We start from the raw sequence: 20,035 nt of genomic DNA on the forward strand, positions 1-20,035 counted from the left end.
CCCAAGCAACTGTATTCTGTAGCAGCTGAAACTTTTGGACAATGAAAATTGCATTGAAATTGGATGCCAGTAGAGCAGGTGTCACTGTAAGAAAACAGCTTTATCTCGATACGATCACAGCTGGTGAATTGGCTTGAGCTAGTAAATGGTGCTCCTACTCATGGCCAGACCACCTGTAATTTCACCGATCATATCTTATTCAGGAGGACACCAAGCTGTTGACTTGGTCTTTCTGATGTGGTCAACTAGTAATGAACAGTTGGCCAGAAATAAAAAGTTCCAATCTTAAGCTCTGGGGACATTGTGTGGGGTTTTGCTTGGCATGCAGTGCTGTGCTTGCGAAGGAACCCTGTTCATACACTTGTTGCACAACAAGACATTGCAGACTGGCCAAGTCCCAAAGAGTTTTTAGGTGTGTCCAGCCGGATTTTTTTACTTTGAGCAGAGGGCGCTGAAAGCAGAAACTGCTTTTCAAACTCATTAATTTCACAAGAGACGAATAGTGTGGCAGCTTGGAGGATGGGTTCCTATTTGAGAAACACATGCTCAAAGCACCTCTGGGCATTTAGAACTAGTTGCATTGCTGTTTGGATCTGGGCCATAATGTGTAATTTATTGCATATGTTAATGCTACCACATCTTAAGGAAACTTTAAAAAAAATTAATTAGTTGGATTTTCATACCTGGGATTTTTCATGACAGTTTATGTTGGATGGTAATTCTCTGTGATGCTTTCCAGAATATTGAGGGAGTAATTAAAGAAATGGATCGTGAGACATGGGTGTGGAACCTGGTGACTTTCCAGATCCAGGTGGCAACCATTTCAGGCGCATCCACTTGACATGTGATCGCTGACGCAGGCGAACCTTTGGCTCTGGAGGAAGGCGTAACAGGGTCAGGGTGGAATTGTTCACACCACCAATGCTCATGTGGGCTGGGAAAGGAACCCCTGTGTGAAATGGTTGCCACCTGTTCTGGTGTACTACAACTCATATTAACCCAGACCACTGACCATGCTGGCTGAAACTAATGGGAGCTGGGGGTCCCATCAAGAACTGGAGAGTCACAGGTTTCCGACACTTGCTGTCAGATCATGCCTTAAATGGGGTGGTATTTTGTGAAACAATTTTTGTACCCAATGCACTGCATCCTAAATTGTATTCCTGAGCTCCACTACTGTGTTCTGTCCCTGAGAATTTTCACTAGAAATATGCTAGCTTGCCTCCACAAATATCTCCGTATGTCATGAGGAACTTAAGTATTTTGCTGGGGTCTAAGATGGTAGGCTTGGGTAGGTCTGCTCATGGTTCAGGTAGAAAGATGACTGCCCAGGAGGAGTCATTGAAGGATGCTTCAAGGCTTAAATTGTTCTTAGAAAGTCGCTTCTGGTATTGTCTTAGAAACAGTTTTAGGAGGGGGAAGTGGTGAGGAAGCAGTTTTGGGACGAGGAAGTGGTGCAGATTCTGCCTTTGAATGCACTCAATAGAAAGGAGTCAGTTTTTCAAAGTGAATTTTGTCAAAGTGAAAGCATCGTCCTCTAGTGTGAAGTGTCTGTTGTAATCAACTTTGGATGTTATTTAAAAACAATTTAGAACATTGATGTGTGCATCAAAGTTCAGTTTAAGTTCAGCTAATCTGCTTGGATCTTAAAACATCACATTAGCATGGGAGACTATTATGTAATAGGGTCATGTGATCAGCCAGGCAGGGAAATGTTTTCCTGTAAAATAATTCTCCATTACTTAATCCTAAAACCCTTGCAGTCAGGTTTTGCATATTGGTGCATTACAGCTATGTTCAGACATGAGCTAAAGCATGTTTGGTCGAGATCATTGTGGTTAAAAATATTGACTTGCAGGCAACTTGCTAGTAAGTTTTTAATAGCCTTAACTGAGGCTAGGCTTCTTGATCCAAGTATCTGATCAGTTTTATTCTATCCAGTTAGTAAAGTGATGCCTTTTTTAAGCTATCAAAATTTTGTTTGTTGTGGGTATTTCATTTCCTAGAAAGCAGCACTGTCATTATTTATCAAATAATCATTGAAGAGGTTGATAATGTACTGGAAATGCCAATTAATTTATTTCCACGTCATCAAATATTCTATTTCAAGCAATCATGGTTTGCTGTGCTTTGACACCACATTTTCTCAGCCAAACTTACACCTGTAGTACTATTTCTAGGTAACATGTTTGGCCTCTTTCTGATACTTTTGAGGTATATTATATTTACAGCCCAATCCTGTGAGTGTTTGAACTGAAGCATTTCTTGGTAAATGTGCATATAATTGCAACATTAATTTCCCAGTCTGATTTCTAGTCATTTCAGTATCTTTTAAAATTATGGAAAATATTATAATTTCACTTTTAACAGTTGTACAGTGGTACCTCGGGTTACATACGCTTCAGGTTACACACTCTGCTAACCTAGAAATAGTGCTTCAGGTTAAGAACTTTGCTTCAGGATGAGAACAGAAATCGTGCTACGGCGGCAGCAGGAGGCCCCATTAGCTAAAGTGGTGTTTCAGGTTAAGAACAGTTTCAGGTTAAGAACGGACCTCCAGAACGAATTAAGTACTTAACCCAAGGTACCACTGTAATGGCATCACTGTGGTATTGTGCTGTGGGTGTGTAAGTGGGTAACTAATATAGATGATGACATTCTGTGTGTAACCCCCGATCCTATACAGATAATTTCCTAAAATTCTTAGGAATATCTGACTGATCATTAGGAGATGGTCATTAGGGCAATCATTACTGGAAGCCCCCTCAGAATGATGCTGTGTCATGATATGATGGCATTCCAAGGAGAAAAATGTGGCTGTTGAGATTGAGATGAGCATTATCAAGAATGTATAACTTGCTGTTAAAATGGAATATGCAGGATGAAACGGTTAAATCAGCTATGATTAAATGGGCACAAGATATTGGTCATAATATTATGTTTGCGGATTGGGAACAGTTGTGGACCACCGGTATGAAATTTACGGCATGTAATGCCTTAAGAGAGAATATTATGAAAATGATGTACATGACCCCAGTCAAGCTTGCAAAAATCTATCATTTGCCCGATAATAAAGGTTGGAAATGTAAAGAGATTGAAGGTACATTCTTTCACCTTTGGTGGACGTGCCCAAAGATTAAGGCTTTCTGGGAAATGATATATAATGAAATGAAAAAGGTGTTAAAGTACACCTTCCTGAAGAAACCAGAGGCCTTTCTCCTGGGCATGGTCGGCCAATTGGTGCCAAAGAAGGATAGAACTTTCTTTATGTATGCCGCAACAGCAGCAAGAATACTTATTGCAAAGTATTGGAAGACACAAGAACTACCCACCCTGGAAGAATGGCAGATGAAAGTAATGGACTATATGGAATTGGCGGAAATGACTGGCAGAATCCGAGACCTGGGAGAAGAGCTGGTGGAAGAGAGGATTGGAAGAAATTTAAAGACTATCTACAGAAACAGTGTAAAATTTATGAATGTTAAAATGATGTTGGATTAAAAATAAGTGGTATTAGTGATAAAGTTAGAAAGAGTATGCAAAAATGAATTTATGGATGAAAATATTGGAGTTGTGATATGTTAAGATACAAAGCTAAAGATGATAAATGGAAAGAGGGTAAGGATTTGCTGATTTGATTATGTAAATGGGAATACAAAAAGGGGAGGTGTGAGGAGGTCAAGGAAATAAGGATATGAGCTTCAAAGTTAGAAAAAGAATAATGGATTTTTTCTTTCTTCTTTTTATTTTTATCTATTTTTTGTGTTTTGTGTATTTTTCTGTTTTGTGCTTTTTCTTTTTTTGTTGTATTTTGTTAAAATTTCAATAAATATTTATTAAAAAAAAGAGAGATTGATTGGTTCTCCCCCCAATTCTGAGCCAATGTTTCCCTGAGCTTTGCATGGGGAGGCATTGCCATAGCACAGAGGCCTGGCTGCCCTCATCACGTTCTGCCGCTCTCGTGCTCTCTCTTCCCACAGATGCCCTTGGCTTCCAACCTTGATGGTTTCAGTTTCCAGCGTGAGCTCAACAGTTTCAGTGTTTTGGGTGAGACTTGGAAGGCTAGCAGCTTAAAAGGAGTCTAGGCAATTTAAAAACTTGAATGCTCCTTTAAGCAGTCCAAAAGAATCAAATAGCTGTCCATTGTTCAAAATACTTTTCTTCTCCAAAGTTGGCTTAGTATACCTCATAGCTGAAGAAGAACATGCAACTTTGTGGTGGTTGTTTTTGCAGTCAAGTGGTTTATAAATTATGCGACGTAAATAAGAATGGTAGGTTTAAATCTGGATCAAGAGTACACATAAGTAATTTTGCCAAGCCTTTTGAGCACCTGGTGATGTGAGGTACCGTATTTTTCGTCCCATAGGACGCTCCGTCCCATAGGATGCACCTAGTTTTTTGGGGGGGAAATAAAGGAATTTTTTTCCCTTTATTTCCCCCCCAAAAGCAGGTCGGGGAAGCCGAACCAGGTCGAGGAACGGCGCTGCGCCTCCCTGCTGTCCCCCGAGCTTGTGGGGCTGGCCGATGTCTGCCTCAGGCGGCAGGCTGCTATCCGCAGCGTGGGGAGCCCTGCGGAGAACTCCTGCAGGGCTCCCCACGCTGTGGATGTCTGCCCGGCGCGCTCTGCTTCAGGGCGCCCCACCCGCCGGGTGGCAGGCTGCTATCCGCAGCGTGGGGAACCCTGCGGGGAACTCCTGCAGGGCTGCCTAGGCTGCGGATGTGTTCCCGAAGCGCCGGGCGCTCTGCTTTCAGGGCGCCCGACGCTCTGGGAAGCAGGCTGCTATCCGCAGCCTAGACATCCCTGCCGGACCTCCTGCAGGGCTGCCCAGGCTGCAGATGAGCTCCCGAAGCGCCGGGCGCTCTGCTTTCAGGGCGCCCGATGCTCCGGGAAGCAGGCTGCTATCCGCAGCCTAGACAGCCCTGCCGGACCTCCTGCAGGGCTGCCTAGGCTGCGGATGTCTTCCTGAAGCCTGGAGAGCGAGAGGGGTCGGTGCGCACCAACCCCTCTCACTCTCCAAGCTTCAGCGAAAGCCTGCATTCGCCCCATAGGACACACCCAGATTTCCCCTTCATTTTTGGAGGGGGAAAAGTGCGTCCTATGGGGCGAAAAATACGGTAATTATTTTTAATATTCTAAGAATGAGTGAGATACTCTTTCCCTTTGAGATACTGAATTCATTTCCACTCATTTTTTATACAGCTTTGTTTTGTGAAACTGAGTCTAAATGTGTCACAGCTCCCTCATTTTTAAAAAGTAGTCTGGACTATTAAGGATGAAACACAATCCAGTTACGCTTCTCTACTGCTGTAGAGATAAATGACAGGGCAATTGCTTTTGTGCTGAGTGGGGGAAGGCAAAGTCAATCTTTTTCATCAGATATGTTAAGGTACTGGCTGTTCTTCTAATCATTGTATTGTAGGAGACTGGAGTGAGTCATCGCTAGCTTAATGTTGGTATTTTAGTATCTAGTTTATTTTTAAAAAGTCCTGTGTGAGTAGAGATTTTTCTGGTGTGGTCGTTGCTATGACTTCATAATATTTCCCCAATTATGCCTGTTCCTACTTTCTTACCATGTAGCATCAATGCTATTTACAAACCTTAAAATTAATATTAGCATAACTTGATGTATCATGAAGAAAGTGCTTTATTCAAAAAACATTGTGACTTGTCTGATTGGAAAGAGTGTGTCTCTTCATTGCTGTATTAACCACTCCCAGTTTCCCTTGGCATGTAAACATTACAAAGTCATAGGCTGAATTCTGAAAGGTAAATGTTTTCATAAGGTTGGTCTCGGAAGCCAATTTATTAAAAACAAAAGGACATTACTGTATATAAGTTTGAAAAAGATCTTATAATTTGGAGGTTTGGATGACTTTCTTCATCACAAATGAAAATTTGGGACAGTAGAAATTTAAATAGAGCCAAGGCTGCTATGGGTAAGCTCTTTGCTGTCTGTCTCTCAGAGTTGCCCGGCTAAAATTTCAAAATGTTGGTGATAGCAGTGTAATGCTTAGCTAGAACTCAGCATGGAGGTTTGGCTATGTTTTGGTCTGTATGAAAAGCAGTTTTCATGACATTCACCTTGTTCTGTACTTGATATCTAGATGTATTTTGTAACTGACAACCATGAAAACACTTTTCTGTATGCATTGAACAAATCTTTTGGTTCAAGTGCGTTCTGTGTGAACTCAAATTTAAGGGCTTTTGCTAAGCATTTTGACATGCATTAATTATGATCCGGGTGGTGGTGAGATGGTCGGCAAAGAACGTTCAAGCTTGGCAACAAAAAATGATTTTTGTAAGTAGCTGGAATATAGTCCAAGTCGACCTGAGCACATGAGGAAAGGAGGGGACCAAAAATCCTTACTAATGCCATTTCAAATTAGAAAACAGCCTTGTCTGTTTTCTAGGGAGCCTGATTTAACTGCTGTAATGTAACCTTGCTGGTACATTGGCCCTGGGTGTTTGTATTCTGACTGCAGAAGCTCCAAGACCTGCTTGCCCCTAGACCTGTTGGCTTTGCCTGGAGACTGGATGCAAAACAGGTGACTTGGGCTATGTTTACACATAACGCGAAACCCAACTGGCCTAATGTGAACATCCTTGCTTTCTGGGAGGAGATTGCAAACACTGCTTCCTTCTTGTCCTTTTTTGGTCAGTTCAGCATGGCACTAAACCTGGGTTTGGCTTTTCAGCCAACTCCGGGTTCATGGGTGAGCTGTCTGCTCCTTCATCACCATCTGTAGAGAAGGTTTGTTCCTGGGTACAGACTATGGTTAAGGAGGAAAGAGCTTTACCAGCATTCTGGGTTCAGACGATACGCTAATCCAAACGTTGACTTGGCTGCAGAGGAGAAAAGTGGAGGTGAGCTCCTTTCTTGGAGCCAGCATGTTTGTGCAGTCCTGGTAAAAGTCATAGCTTGGCTTACCGTGACATGTGAACCAAGCCATTAACTTAATATTTCTCTTGAGTACCATATTTTTTGCCCTATAGGACACACCGTCCCATAAAGTGCACCTAGTTTTTTTGGGGGAAAATTATTTCCCCCCCCAGGCGCGTGGCTAGGGCGGGGGAGGCCCGAGCTTCCCCCGACCCCAGCCCCCAAACAGGCAGCTCTCTGCAAGCCGTGGGAGCCCAGCACTGGCTCCCGCTGCTTGCGGAGAGGTCCGTGAAGCCTGGACGCGCTGATCTCAGCGCACGCAGGCTTCGGCATGCAGGCAACTCTCCGCAAGCAGCGGGAGTGCTCCCGCTGCTTGAGGAGAGGTCCGCGAAGCCTGGAGAGCGAGAGGGGTCGGTGCGCACTGACCCCCCTCGCTCTCCAGGCTTCAGCGAAAGCCTGCATTCACCCCATAGGACGCACACACATTTCCCCTTCATTTTTGGAGGTTAAAAAGTGTGTCCTATAGGGCGAAAAATACGGTATTTACCTCTTCTGACAGTTCAATCCTGCCAGATACAGCAATATAATATAATATAATATAATATAATATAATATAATATAATAACAAATATGTCTTTTTTTCTCTCTCTCTCCACTGCAAACTTACAATCATATTAATTCTTTTAAAATGTGCAAGTTCAATTCTTTGTTCCGCTGATCTTTGTATTTCCTCTCTACAGACTTTGAAGAACTGATATTTACAAGACTCCGGATTGCACTGGCTGTGTAGAGATGTCTGACTCGTATTATGATTCTGTTGGAGAAGAGGTTCCTAGTGACAGCTTCTGGGAGGTAATTAAGAAAAAAAATACCGATGTTAAAAACTTAATTTCCAGCTTTCATGTTCTGCTACTAGGGATAAAAATGTGAAGGTTTTGAAGTATTGCTACATTTCATTTTCTGCTTAAGCGAACTATCACAAGGAGGTCTTGCCTTTGCGTATGCTAAGCACAGGAAACCAACTGGTAACATCTTTCCACTTAGTAAAAACAAAGTATGGTTAACTTTTTGGATCTTCTTTGTAAACAGTGCTTTGTTCAAATTTTGCTTGCCGGATTGCAAAGATCAAAAACTGTAAAATGCTCTCAGAGGCTATTTTCCATCAGAAGCATTTGACCCGAAAACAAATGACACATTCTTTTATCTTTAGCAGCCAAGCAGAATAAATTTCCCAGTAGCTTCCCCCTCCCATCCTCAGTTATATTTGCATAGTATCATCATGGCCCATTGTTTCTTTTTTTAAACTAGATTCCTGTTTTGCAGATAGAACCCAGACTCTATTCAGTCATCACAACAGACTGTGGTGCTGGCAAAACGGAATCAGAAAGTTAAAAACTATGGTTTACACCTGTTGTTCTACCTCTAGATAATAATTTGCTATGACCCAAGTGCTGAGAGGATGGGATACAAAAGCAGATGAACTGGTCTGGACCATACATTGCCTGTTATTTGCATTGCAAGCTCATCCTACTGCTTTCTGGCTTGTCTGAATAGAGCCTCAGGTTCTGCTTGTGTGGGCACAACTATTTGCCTCTAGATAACTTTGCTATTGTAGGAATTATGCAGCCTTTAAATATCAGAGGCAAGTCTTTTTATTTACTTATTACAATAAAAATTATATACTGCAGGATTGTAAAATGCCGAAAAGCCATTTACAAAAATATAAAAACTTTTTGAAAGTTACTGAAGTGTGTTCATGGTTGCATTTTTATCTCTGACTTGCATTTACAGTACTTTTCTGTGTTATAAAATGAGGGTTTTTTACTCAAAATTAAAGTTAAACATGGGGGGTGGTCTTATACATGGGTGGTGCAGAGGGGGGACAGGTGATTGGTTGCAGCTGTGAACAGGATCTTGCGATTGGGTGGGTGAATGGTGTCTGCTGTAAGGGCCGCTTTGTCAATTGGGCGAGTTATTTGCAGTTATTTGTGGGTGCATAAATGGCTGCTTTGGATTGTTAGCCTTTCAGTTGGGTGAGATATTTTCTTTTTTTTTGCAAGTGAATTTTTATTGTTTTCCTTATATACAGTGGTGCCCCGCAAGATGAATGCCTCGCAAGACGAAAAACTCGCTAGACGAAAGGGTTTTCCGTTTTTCGAGGTGCTTCGCAAGACGGATTTCCCTATGGGCTTGCTTCGCAAGACGAAAACGTCTTGCGAGTTCTTGCGAGTTTTTTCCCTTTTTTTCTAAGCCGCTAATAGCCGCTAATAGCACTAATCCACTAAGCCGCTAATGGCCGTGCTTCGCAAGACGAAAAAACCGCTAGACGAAGAGACTCACGGAACAAATTATTTTCGTCTTGCGAGGCACCACTGTATTCTTTTCCAACAAATTGTAATAGCACCATACATTCCCTTTTTCAGCAACTGGGCACTCCCCCCAAAAAAACAACTCTTGTCAATCCTCCCCGAAAAAAGCTCAACAACTCAAAAACTCAACAATCTTCCCCCCCCTCAAAGCTCAACAACTCTGTGCCATCTCCCCCCATTTTCTTTAAATCAGGGACTGTGATCTACTCACAGAATGAAAATCTGGCAGTGATCTACCCCTCTTGAAATTGTGCGCAGATAAAGAAAAGAGAGAGGGGACGGAGCCGAATGCTCCTTTTCCCCCCCATGGACGAAAATGAGCCCGCGACTGACTTCTAACAACCGCGGGTCGGCCTGTCGATCGCAGTCGACCTGTCGGACATCCCTGCTTTAAATTTAGTCCCCCAAAATAGGGGGCGTCTTATATGCGGGGGCATGTTACACACGGAAAAGTACAGTAGTTTGGCTACAGTATTTAATTACCTTCTGCCTCCCCTCCTCCACACTCTCCAACGCCATACAAGTTAATTTCCTGTGAAGTTCCCATGAAACCTGCCTGCAGTTTGTGGAAGTTCAATCCAGGAACCACATTCATGGTTTATAGGCAGCTCCCATTGCACTTTGAACTTAAGTGTGGCTTACATAAAGATGCCGCAGGTCACCAGTGAATCTTAGCAATACAATATAAGATTCAGTAGATACCGAGTAAATAGCATGAGGGATTTGACTGATGTGTACATGAGGATAGTGCTAAAAGCAGATTGTTTACAATGGACCCAAAGGTCTAAAGGGTTTCCCCTTCTGAAAGCATCAGGTGATACTGTTCCGTATAAGCTGTGCCAGTTGCAAACATCACTTATGATGTACTCCGTATTAAGTGGAAATACTTGCAAGTGTTTTGCCAGAAGGGAATGCACAACAAGGACATGGTGTCTGTCTTGAGTTTGGCAAGACAACAGCTTCATTTGTAAGTGAGAATATTTGGCAGATGTATTTGTACGCTAAGAGGACTTCAAATTTCACTCCTGTACGGAGTCTCCTGTGATTCGTGGCTGCTTCTCTCCTATTCTAAGTGGCATTGCCAATGCAGAAACTACAAGGGCTCAGAATACCTTTTAGTAGCAGTGAGAGTCTAAGCTTCATTTTCCTGCCCCTTTGAGGGTTGCCAACGAAAAACATTTGTATGGATTTCTTTGCCAGGAACACCATGTCAAACCATGTCTTAGTGCAAACTAGCAAATGTGCAGGCTCTTGAGCAGGAGATAGTGGCAGCTTTGCTCCTACAACCATTTTGCTGCTGTGCTATGTTAAACCACAAGCCAGGGTTTGGATGACACACTAAGCCGAACCATAGCAGCGTGCCTAAGGGCATGCTGCCTGGGGGCAGTTCCTACCCTTTTCTGTGGCTCCAGAGGCAGGTCTGCATGGCAGGTGGGTGGGGAAGGAATTCGATGGGGTGAGAAACCCTAAGGGGGTTGTTGCTGTGACTTTCAAATCTCGCAGAATGAAGCTGTGATCTCCCCAGAGTCTTGTCCCCTGCTAGCTGCAATGAACTGGTTGACTAGGTGGACTCTGCGGAAGTAGTGCAGCAGCCTGGAGGCTCTCAGGAAGCCGCAATAAGCCTTCCCAGAGTAGTCCTATTTGGCTCCTAGGTGACTGGCAGTTAGAAACAAGCAGTGCTTTCATTCCCAGATCAGTCCTCACAATTCTGCTGCCCACCCCATACACCCTTGGAGCCGATGCCTGTGTTCTTGCATGAGGAAAGGACAGCGGACAAACCCTTATTCAGGACAGGGTAATAATAATATTTTTTTTATTTATACCCCACCCATCTGGCTGGGTTTCCCCAGCCACTCTGGGCGGCTTCCAACAAAATATTAAAATACAGTAGTCCAAACATTAAAAGCTTCCCTAAACAGGGCCGTCTTCAGATGTCTTCTAAAAGTTTGGTGCTTATTGTTCTCTTTGACATCTGGTGGGAGGGCGTTCCACAGGGCAGGTGCCACTACTGAGAAGGCCCTCTGCCCCGTCCTTTGTAACCTCACTTCTCGCAGTGAGGGAACCACCAGAAGGCCCTCGGAGCTTGACCTCAGTGTCAGGGTTGAATGATGGGGGTGGAGACGCTCCTTCAGATATACTGGGCCGAGGCCGTTTAGGGCTTTAAAGCAGTGTTTCCCAACCGGTGTTCCGCGGCACACTAGTGTGCCGCGAGACGCCGCCTGGTGTGCCGTGGGAGGGAGGCGGGCGAGTCGGGCGGCGAGAGGCCGGGCGGCGGCGGCGAGCACACGGGGGCGGCGAGCTCCCTCCCTCCCACATCCCATCGCCGCTCGCTTCGGCCGGCTGCCCCGTGCTCCGCGCTTGTGTCGGCAAGCCTTGCGCACCCGGGGGACTTCCCCACGAGAGCGCAAGGCTTGCGGGCGGCAGCTGGCAGCGCGGAGCACGGGGCGCCCTTCGGAGGACGCCCCGTGTTCCGCGCTGGTGTCGGCCAGCCTTGCGCACCCGGGGGATCTCCCCCCAGGAGCGCAAGGCTTGCTGACTGCAGCCGGCAGCACGGAGCACGGGGCGCCCTTCGGAGGACGCCCCGTGTTCCACGCTGGTGTCGGCCAGCCTTGCGCACCCGGGGGATCTCCCCCCAGGAGCGCAAGGCTTGCCGGCGGCAGCACGGAGCACGGGGCGCCCTTCGGAGGACGCCCCGTGTTCCACGCTGGTGTCGGCCAGCCTTGCGCACCCGGGGGATCTCCCCCCAGGAGCGCAAGGCTTGCCGGCGGCAGCACGGAGCACGAGGCGCCCTTCGGAGGACGCCCCGTGTTCCGCGCTGGTGTCGGCCAGCCTTGCGCACCCGGAGGATCTCCCCCCAGGAGCGCAAGGCTTGCCGGCGGCAGCCGGCAGCACGGAGCACGGGGCGCCCTTCGGAGGACGCCCCGTGTTCCGCGCTGGTGTCGGCCAGCCTTGCGCACCCGGGGGATCTCCCCCCAGGAGCGTAAGGCTTGCGGGCGGCAGCTGGCAGCACGGAGCACGGGGCGCCCTTTGGAGGCCATTCCGTGCTCCGTGCTGGTGTTGGCAAGTCTTGCGCACCGGGGGATCTCCCCCCCGGGAGCGCAAGGCTTGCGGGCGGCAGCTGGCAGCGCGGGCGCCCTTCGGAGGACACCCCGTGCTCCGCGCTGGTGTTAGCCAGCCTTGCGCACCTGGGGGGCACGTGGGGCGCCCTGAAACAGAGGGTTCCCCATGCTGCGGACTGTAGCCTGCCGCCCGACGCACGGGGCACCCTGAAGCAGAGCGCCCCTCGCGCCAGGCAGACATGGGCCAGCCCCACAAGCTCGGGGGACAGCGGGGAGGCGCAGCACCGCCATCCCACTGTTCCCCGACCTGGTTTTGGGGGGGGGGGAATAAAGGAAAAATACGGTACTTACTATTTCATAATAAAGTAATTATAAAATACTTTCTTTGTGTTTATTTGATGCCTATTAACGAGAGTTACTTTATATATAGTCAATATAGGCACAGAGTTAATTTTTTAAACATTTTCTAATGGTGGTGTGCCTCGAGATTTTTTTCATGAAACAAGTGTGCCTTTGCCCAAAAAAGGTTGGGAAACACTGCTTTAAAGGTCAGCACCAACACTTTGAATTGTGCTCAGAAATATACTGGGACCCAGTGTACATCTTTCAAGACCTGTGTTATGTGGTCCCGACGGCCACTCCCAGTCACCAGCCTAGCTGCCGCATTCTGGATTAGTTGTAGTTTCCGGGTCACCTTCAAAGGTAGCCCCACGTAGAGCGCGTTGCAGTAGTCCAAGCGAGAGATAACCAGAGCATGCACCACTCTGGTGAGACAGTCCGCAGGCAGATAGGGTCTCAGCCTACGTACCAGATGGAGCTGGCAAACAGCTGCCCTGCACACAGAATTGACCTGGAAAGGTGTGAGTCCAAAATGACTCCCAGGCTGCGCACCTGGTCCTTCAGGGGCACAGTTACCCCATTCAGGACCAGGGAGTTCTCCACACTCGCCCGCTCCCTGACCCCCAGAAACAGTACTTCTGTCTTGTCAGGATTCAACCTCAATCTGTTGAAGGTCAGTAGGTGAGGATGGTCTCTTCCAACCCCCTCCTCTTTTCCTGCAAGGGTATGGTGATTTCTGGTAGAACTTTTTCCTGCCTTTTGTGCTCCTTCCCCTTTCTTTAGGTATTTGATATGTCTGCCACTGATGTAAAGGCAGTGTTGGCTCCATGGAACAGCCTTGATTTTTAAGATCTTTCTTGCAGACTGTATCTCTAGGCTTTGTCTTATATGAAAAATATGCTGCTGGTTACAATTAAGGCCAAAAACACTTCAACATTCCTAGCTAGCTCAATTGTTCATCTGAATGTAACTGTTAGATGATGATGATGATGATGATGATGATGATGATGATTTTACAAACTAACAGAACTCTGGTAAGTATGACAAGTTCTAGGTGTGTAAGGGAATTGGATTTGGTCCTCAATAGGAAGCACAAATAAAATAGTATTAGGAAAGGTGATTATGGTACTTTAAGTTGGCTTTCTTAGATAAGAAAATGCCTACCTTTTTAACACATCAAGTGCAGCAAGATTGCTTATAGCTAAAAATTGGAATTGTCTCAAATCTGGACTCCTTGGTACATACCGAATGTATTTAGGGAATATTTCACTGCATTCAGAATCATGGTCATTTAATAGTATTTGATTACTTGTGATTGGCATTACAAACTTTTTTTCAGTACAAGTTTCATTTTTGTAATTAACCAAATAATGGTTGTCACGTTTCTAGAAACAGAAAAACAATTGGCTTCCATTTTAAATAAGAGGTTGTATTTGTTGTCGTAGATGTGTTTATAGAAATGTTTCTTTCTATCTTTTTAGGTTGGAAACTATAAGCGGACAGTGAAACGCATTGATGATGGTCATAGACTTTGCAGTGATCTGATGAACTGCATTCATGAGCGTGCAAGGATAGAAAAGGGCTATGCACAGCAGCTCACTGAATGGGCGAAAAGGTGGAGACAACTTGTAGAAAAGGGTAAAGGGAACTTTTGTCTATTTTGCATGTTTATGTTTTCTGCATCGATGGCAGTGTGCAAGTCCACTTAATTACTTAGGAGAGCTTAGCGGGTTAGTAGGAAGCACTGAAAAAAGTGCAGTAACCCTGGATACCATCCTTTTTCCAAAATGTCAGTGAGTAGCTATTTGTCCAGATTTCAAAATCTACCCAACTTTTTTTTAACACAAGTGATTTGGTAATTTACTTGAGTCTAGCTATTCTTAATTAAATTAGCCCTCTATTTAAAAAAGGTGAAATAATAGAACCCAACAAGTTATGAAAAACACAAATATAGGTCCTGGAGTTGATTTCTAAGAAGGTTTAAGAGAGAAAAAATAGAGTGAATGCAGGTTCACTCATAATGGGTACCTAAAACTATATACCTGTTATATCCTTGGACTAAAGGGTTCCCTGATTCTTGTTTTGGGTAGGGATTGATAATTAAAGAGTATTTAAGTTTATCTGACCAGTCTTATGGTGTTGCTGCTTAATGCCAGGTTGGTGTTATAGGGTTTGTCATATAGGATTTGATCCTGATTGAAAGAACTGACCTAGCCTGCGCTACTGAAATCTTGGTGGGTGATCTAGAAGGCATTGACCACCCTCCTGCCTTTCAGCCTCTTTGCATGGTCTCAGATGGTGAGTTAAGGACCCCCTGGCTTATTCTGGGGAACCACAACAGACACACTAGGTCAGTGTTTCCCAACCTTTTTTGGGCAAAGGCACACTTGTTTCATGAAAAAAATCTCGAGGCACACCACCATTAGAAAATGTTTAAAAAATTAACTCTGTGCCTATATTGACTATATATAAAGTAACTCTCGTTAATAGGCATCAAATAAACACAAAGAAAGTATTTTATAATTACTTTATTATGAAATAGTAAGTACCGTATTTTTCCTTTATTCCCCCCCCCCCCAAAACCAGGTCGGGGAACAGTGGGATGGCGGTGCTGCGCCTCCCCGCTGTCCCCCGAGCTTGTGGGGCTGGCCCATGTCTGCCTGGCGCGAGGGGCGCTCTGCTTCAGGGTGCCCCGTGCGTCGGGCGGCAGGCTACAGTCCGCAGCATGGGGAACCCTCTGTTTCAGGGCGCCCCACGTGCCCCCCAGGTGCGCAAGGCTGGCTAACACCAGCGCGGAGCACGGGGTGTCCTCCGAAGGGCGCCCGCGCTGCCAGCTGCCGCCCGCAAGCCTTGCGCTCCCGGGGGGGAGATCCCCCGGTGCGCAAGACTTGCCAACACCAGCACGGAGCACGGAATGGCCTCCAAAGGGCGCCCCGTGCTCCGTGCTGCCAGCTGCCGCCCGCAAGCCTTACGCTCCTGGGGGGGAGATCCCCCGGGTGCGCAAGGCTGGCCGACACCAGCGCGGAACACGGGGCGTCCTCCGAAGGGCGCCCCGTGCTCCGTGCTGCCGGCTGCCGCCGGCAAGCCTTGCGCTCCTGGGGGGAGATCCTCCGGGTGCGCAAGGCTGGCCGACACCAGCGCGGAACACGGGGCGTCCTCCGAAGGGCGCCTCGTGCTCCGTGCTGCCGCCGGCAAGCCTTGCGCTCCTGGGGGGAGATCCCCCGGGTGCGCAAGGCTGGCCGACACCAGCGTGGAACACGGGGCGTCCTCCGAAGGGCGCCTTGTGCTCCGTGCTGCCGCCGGCAAGCCTTGCGCTCCTGGGGGGAGATCCCCCGGGTGCGCAAGGCTGGCCGACACCAGCGTGGAACACGGGGCGTCCTCCGAAGGGTGCCCCGTGCTCCGTGCTGCCGCCGGCAAGCCTTGCGCTCCTGGGGGGAGATCCCCCGGGTGCGCAAGGCTGGCCGACACCAGCGTGGAACACGGGGCGTCCTCCGAAGGGCGCCCCGTGCTCCGTGCTGCCGGCTGCAGTCAGCAAGCCTTGCGCTCCTGGGGGGAGATCCCCCGGGTGCGCAAGGCTGGCCGACACCAGCGCGGAACACGGGGCGTCCTCCGAAGGGCGCCCCGTGCTCCGCGCTGCCAGCTGCCGCCCGCAAGCCTTGCGCTCTCGTGGGGAAGTCCCCCGGGTGCGCAAGGCTTGCCGACACAAGCGCGGAGCACGGGGCAGCCGGCCGAAGCGAGCGGCGATGGGATGTGGGAGGGAGGGAGCTCGCCGCCCCCGTGTGCTCGCCGCCGCCGCCCGGCCTCTCGCCGCCCGACTCGCCCGCCTCCCTCCCACGGCACACCAGGCGGCGTCTCGCGGCACACTAGTGTGCCGCGGAACACCGGTTGGGAAACACTGCACTAGGTGTTGTCAGGCCTCTATATGTTCACAGTAAACCATTAACTGCTTTATTGTGAAGTGAATGTAGTCACTAAAGTCCAGGCTTCCTCAACCTCCGCCCTCCAGATGTTTTGGGCCTACAACTCGCATGATCGCTAGCAGGATCAGTGTTCAGGGATGGTGGGAATTGTAGTCTCAAAGCATCTGGAGGGCCGAGGTTGAGGAAGCCTGCTATAATCCTCCCTTAAAAACTCAGGATAGTGTGAGAAAAATGACTTCATTTGCTGCTTTTCCCCCCATCTTTGTCATCAGGGCCCCAGTATGGTACTGTTGAAAAGGCTTGGCATGCATTTATGTCTGAGGCCGAAAAGGTGAGTGAACTACACATAGAAGTAAAAAGTGCCCTAATGAATGAAGACTTCGAAAAGATAAAGAACTGGCAGAAGGAGGCATTTCACAAGCAAATAATGGGTGGATTTAAGGAAACCAAAGAAGCTGAAGATGGATTTAGGAAAGCTCAGAAACCATGGGCCAAAAAGCTAAAAGAGGTAAGTGATTGTTATGTACTGGGTGTTCCTTGCAACTTTGTCCACTATTCCACCTCTCCGTGCTCTTGTGTCCATGCTGCATTGGGTGCTTTCACCTAGAACCATAGAATTAAAGTGTTGGAAGGGACCCCAAGGGTCATCTAGTCCAACCCCCTGCAATGCAGGAATCTCAGCTAAAGCATCCATGACAGATGACCATTCAACCTGTGCTTAAAAACCTCCAGTGACGGAGTCTGCCATCTTCTGAGAGAGCCCACTCCACTGTTGATCATGTCCCCTCCTTGCTTTCTGGTCTTTGAAGCAGAGAGACACAGTAGGCTGGACTGTTGATCTCTTTCTAGGAAGAACTGCATGTTCTTGCATCCATTTCTCCCTCTTCTTTCATCTTTTCCCCTGCCCATAGTGTGTTGTTTCTTGACTGGAGAATGCAGCAGGGCCCTGTGCCTTCCTCAAGAATCTCTTCTTTCCTCCTGGTGAGAGCAAAAGTCAGGAATGGAGTAATGCTGCAGCAGTTGGCTCCACTGCTATTTTTCTCACTCTCTAGGAAAATTGCGGCCAATGCTCATTTCCCTCTGGTCTTAAAGCCACAGAGAGCCAAACATGTGCTTAAGTCCTTGACTACAAGTTTTTGTTGTATCTGTAGATTGGAAGTCTCATTTCCATCTTGTGTGAGCCGACAATTCTCCATTGTTTCTGTGCTGCGGGAATGCTTGCAGGGTAGCTGCTCACATATGCTTTCTCCCTGCAAACATATATACTGCCTTTTGGGTGTCCAGGGGCAGGGCCAGTGCCTACCTCACGATGGGGTCAGGACCAGCAACAGGGCTGTGTTAACTACACAAAGACCTCTTCACGTGTGTAAGGTGTGAAAGGGTATTTATTGGCGCCTCAGTTTGGCTCACTGTCCACAAAAGTACGCAGCCACTGTACTTTTCAGCAATATAATGATCAGGTTATCTGAACATATTTTGATACCTCCTTAAGTCCTACAAGAATATTTCCCCTCAAACTTTCTAATCTATGGTGGGTGCTTATAGTGATGCTGTACAAAGATGAAATTATTGTTAAAACATGTCACTTAGGTCGAAGCTGCTAAGAAAGCATATCATGTAGCCTGCAAGGAAGAAAAGCTGGCCGTATCCAGAGAGACTAATAGCAAAGCTGACCCAGCCCTGAATCCAGAACAACTGAAGAAACTGCAGGACAAAGTTGATAAAAGTAAACAGGACGTGCTTAAGGTAAACTGTGTGTTACTCTGAACACGGGACTTTGCAAGCATTTCTTCCAGGTGGAAAAAATGGAAATACTACTAGGTAGATTAGTAAATATAAGTGATCCCAGCACAAGGGTAAAAAATTGTCACCTTCTGTCTCATCTTATTAGTATCCTTATTCTATTCAAATTAGGGTATTTGGAGCGTACATGTGCACACTTTCACTCTCACTTTGCTGTTCACTTGTATGAAGTGTTCTTCTCTTCCTGTTGCATTCTAGATAATGCCAGTGGCATTTTTTGTGTGTGAATGAACTACGTATTGCAGGTCTGAGAGTGCTCCAACAGTTCTTTGGTGAGAGAGCCCCAGCAGAGATTTGAAAGCACAGAACATGCAGCAAAGGAAAGCATGGAAATAGATAGTCTGTTAGACCTTTCAAATTCCCCCTTCTAAGTTGCTTCCAAAGTTACCCACTTCCATTAGCATAGAAAAAGACCACGTGTTAAACATGGCTTACTTAAACACCCTGCAAAGAAAAGAGCAGCAAGAAAAGACTTAGAAAGACATGGTTCACATGGTGGAAAGAGAATGATGATAGAAAGTGGAAGAGCGAAGAGTTTGGGAGTCCTTCCTCCCAAAGTGAGGGTGTCTGTCCTGGCTAAGCCTGGCACAACTCCTTCCTCTATGGTCTTAACCCCTCCATGCATGAATTAGAGTTAAGCATGTTGGTTGTATGAGGCTAATTTATTCCACAGGATGAAGGGCTATAGATATTCAAATTTTTAATAATAATAGTACATGACGATAAACTATGCTTTATCACACAGCCAGAGACTGAAGTGAGGCACTCAACACCCAATTAGAACTGTGCTAATGGGAGACAGGTTGCCAGACTTGAGCCAGGATATTTTAGTGGCATCCACCTGTAGACCCAACCTTAGCTTAGCTCTTCCGGGTCGCCTGTGAGCAATCCAGGGCAGCAAGTTTAGTCTTGCCTGTGCCATAGCCAGCTGGTCAGACTTAGTTCCCCAATTAGGTGATCTGATTTGGATTTGTTTGTTTGTTTGTCTTTAAGACGAGAGAAAAGTATGAAAAGGCTCTGAAAGACCTGGACAATGCAACACCTCAATATATGGAAAATATGGAGCAGGTTTTTGAGCAGTGCCAGCAGTTTGAGGAAAGACGTATCCGTTTCTTCCGAGAAGTGTTGTTGGAAGTTCAGAAACATCTTGACTTGTCTACTGTTCCAGGGTAAATGTGTAAGATGAAAGCCATTGCATACCAAAGTTGTATTCGTGTAAAACAGTAAATTATGCTAGCATCGTTCACGATTTAAAGAATATGGAATTGGGGTGACATAACCTATATTTAAACATTTTTCTGTTGAATTTACTGACTTCTGAAGAGGGTTTTAGGAAGACACTAACCTTGTTGTGATTTTCACAAGCTAGTGATTGTGACTGGCTTCATTTTAAAAGCTACCAGTGATTTTTCTCTTAGTGTTTTACTCAGAGAGATCTTAGTTGATTTGGTTAAATCTGCATAAATTTGATTTGGTTAAATCTGCATAAATTTGAAGATTCAATAAGAAAAAAAAGTCTTCTTAGGAAGCATGCACCGTCATGGGTGTAACCCTCCTTTGTGAAAGAGAAGGAACTTCCAAAAAGAGGTACCGTATTTTTCGCTCTATAACACGCACCAGACCATAACACACACATAGTTTTTAGAGGAGGAAAACAAGAAAAA

At 46.5% G+C, this 20,035-nt stretch overlaps 1 protein-coding gene across 3 annotated transcripts in view; it reads left to right on the forward strand.

The window, feature by feature from the left end:
• PACSIN2 (protein kinase C and casein kinase substrate in neurons 2) overlaps positions 1 to 20,035 on the forward strand; it is a 53,182-nt gene that overhangs the window by 15,430 nt on the left and 17,717 nt on the right. For all 3 annotated transcript variants that reach the window (XM_083738826.1, XM_083738824.1, XM_083738825.1), the window contains exons 2-6: positions 7,622 to 7,733; positions 14,130 to 14,286; positions 16,841 to 17,076; positions 18,159 to 18,314; positions 19,365 to 19,540. In XM_083738826.1, coding sequence (XP_083594952.1) covers positions 7,674 to 7,733; positions 14,130 to 14,286; positions 16,841 to 17,076; positions 18,159 to 18,314; positions 19,365 to 19,540 — 785 coding nt within the window. In that variant the 5' untranslated portion in view covers positions 7,622 to 7,673. The remainder of the gene's footprint in view (positions 1 to 7,621; positions 7,734 to 14,129; positions 14,287 to 16,840; positions 17,077 to 18,158; positions 18,315 to 19,364; positions 19,541 to 20,035) is intronic.

The sequence above is a fragment of the Podarcis gaigeae genome, assembly GCF_964106915.1.
Source record: "Podarcis gaigeae genome assembly, chromosome: 5".
In the NCBI taxonomy this organism is placed as follows: domain Eukaryota; kingdom Metazoa; phylum Chordata; class Lepidosauria; order Squamata; family Lacertidae; genus Podarcis; species Podarcis gaigeae.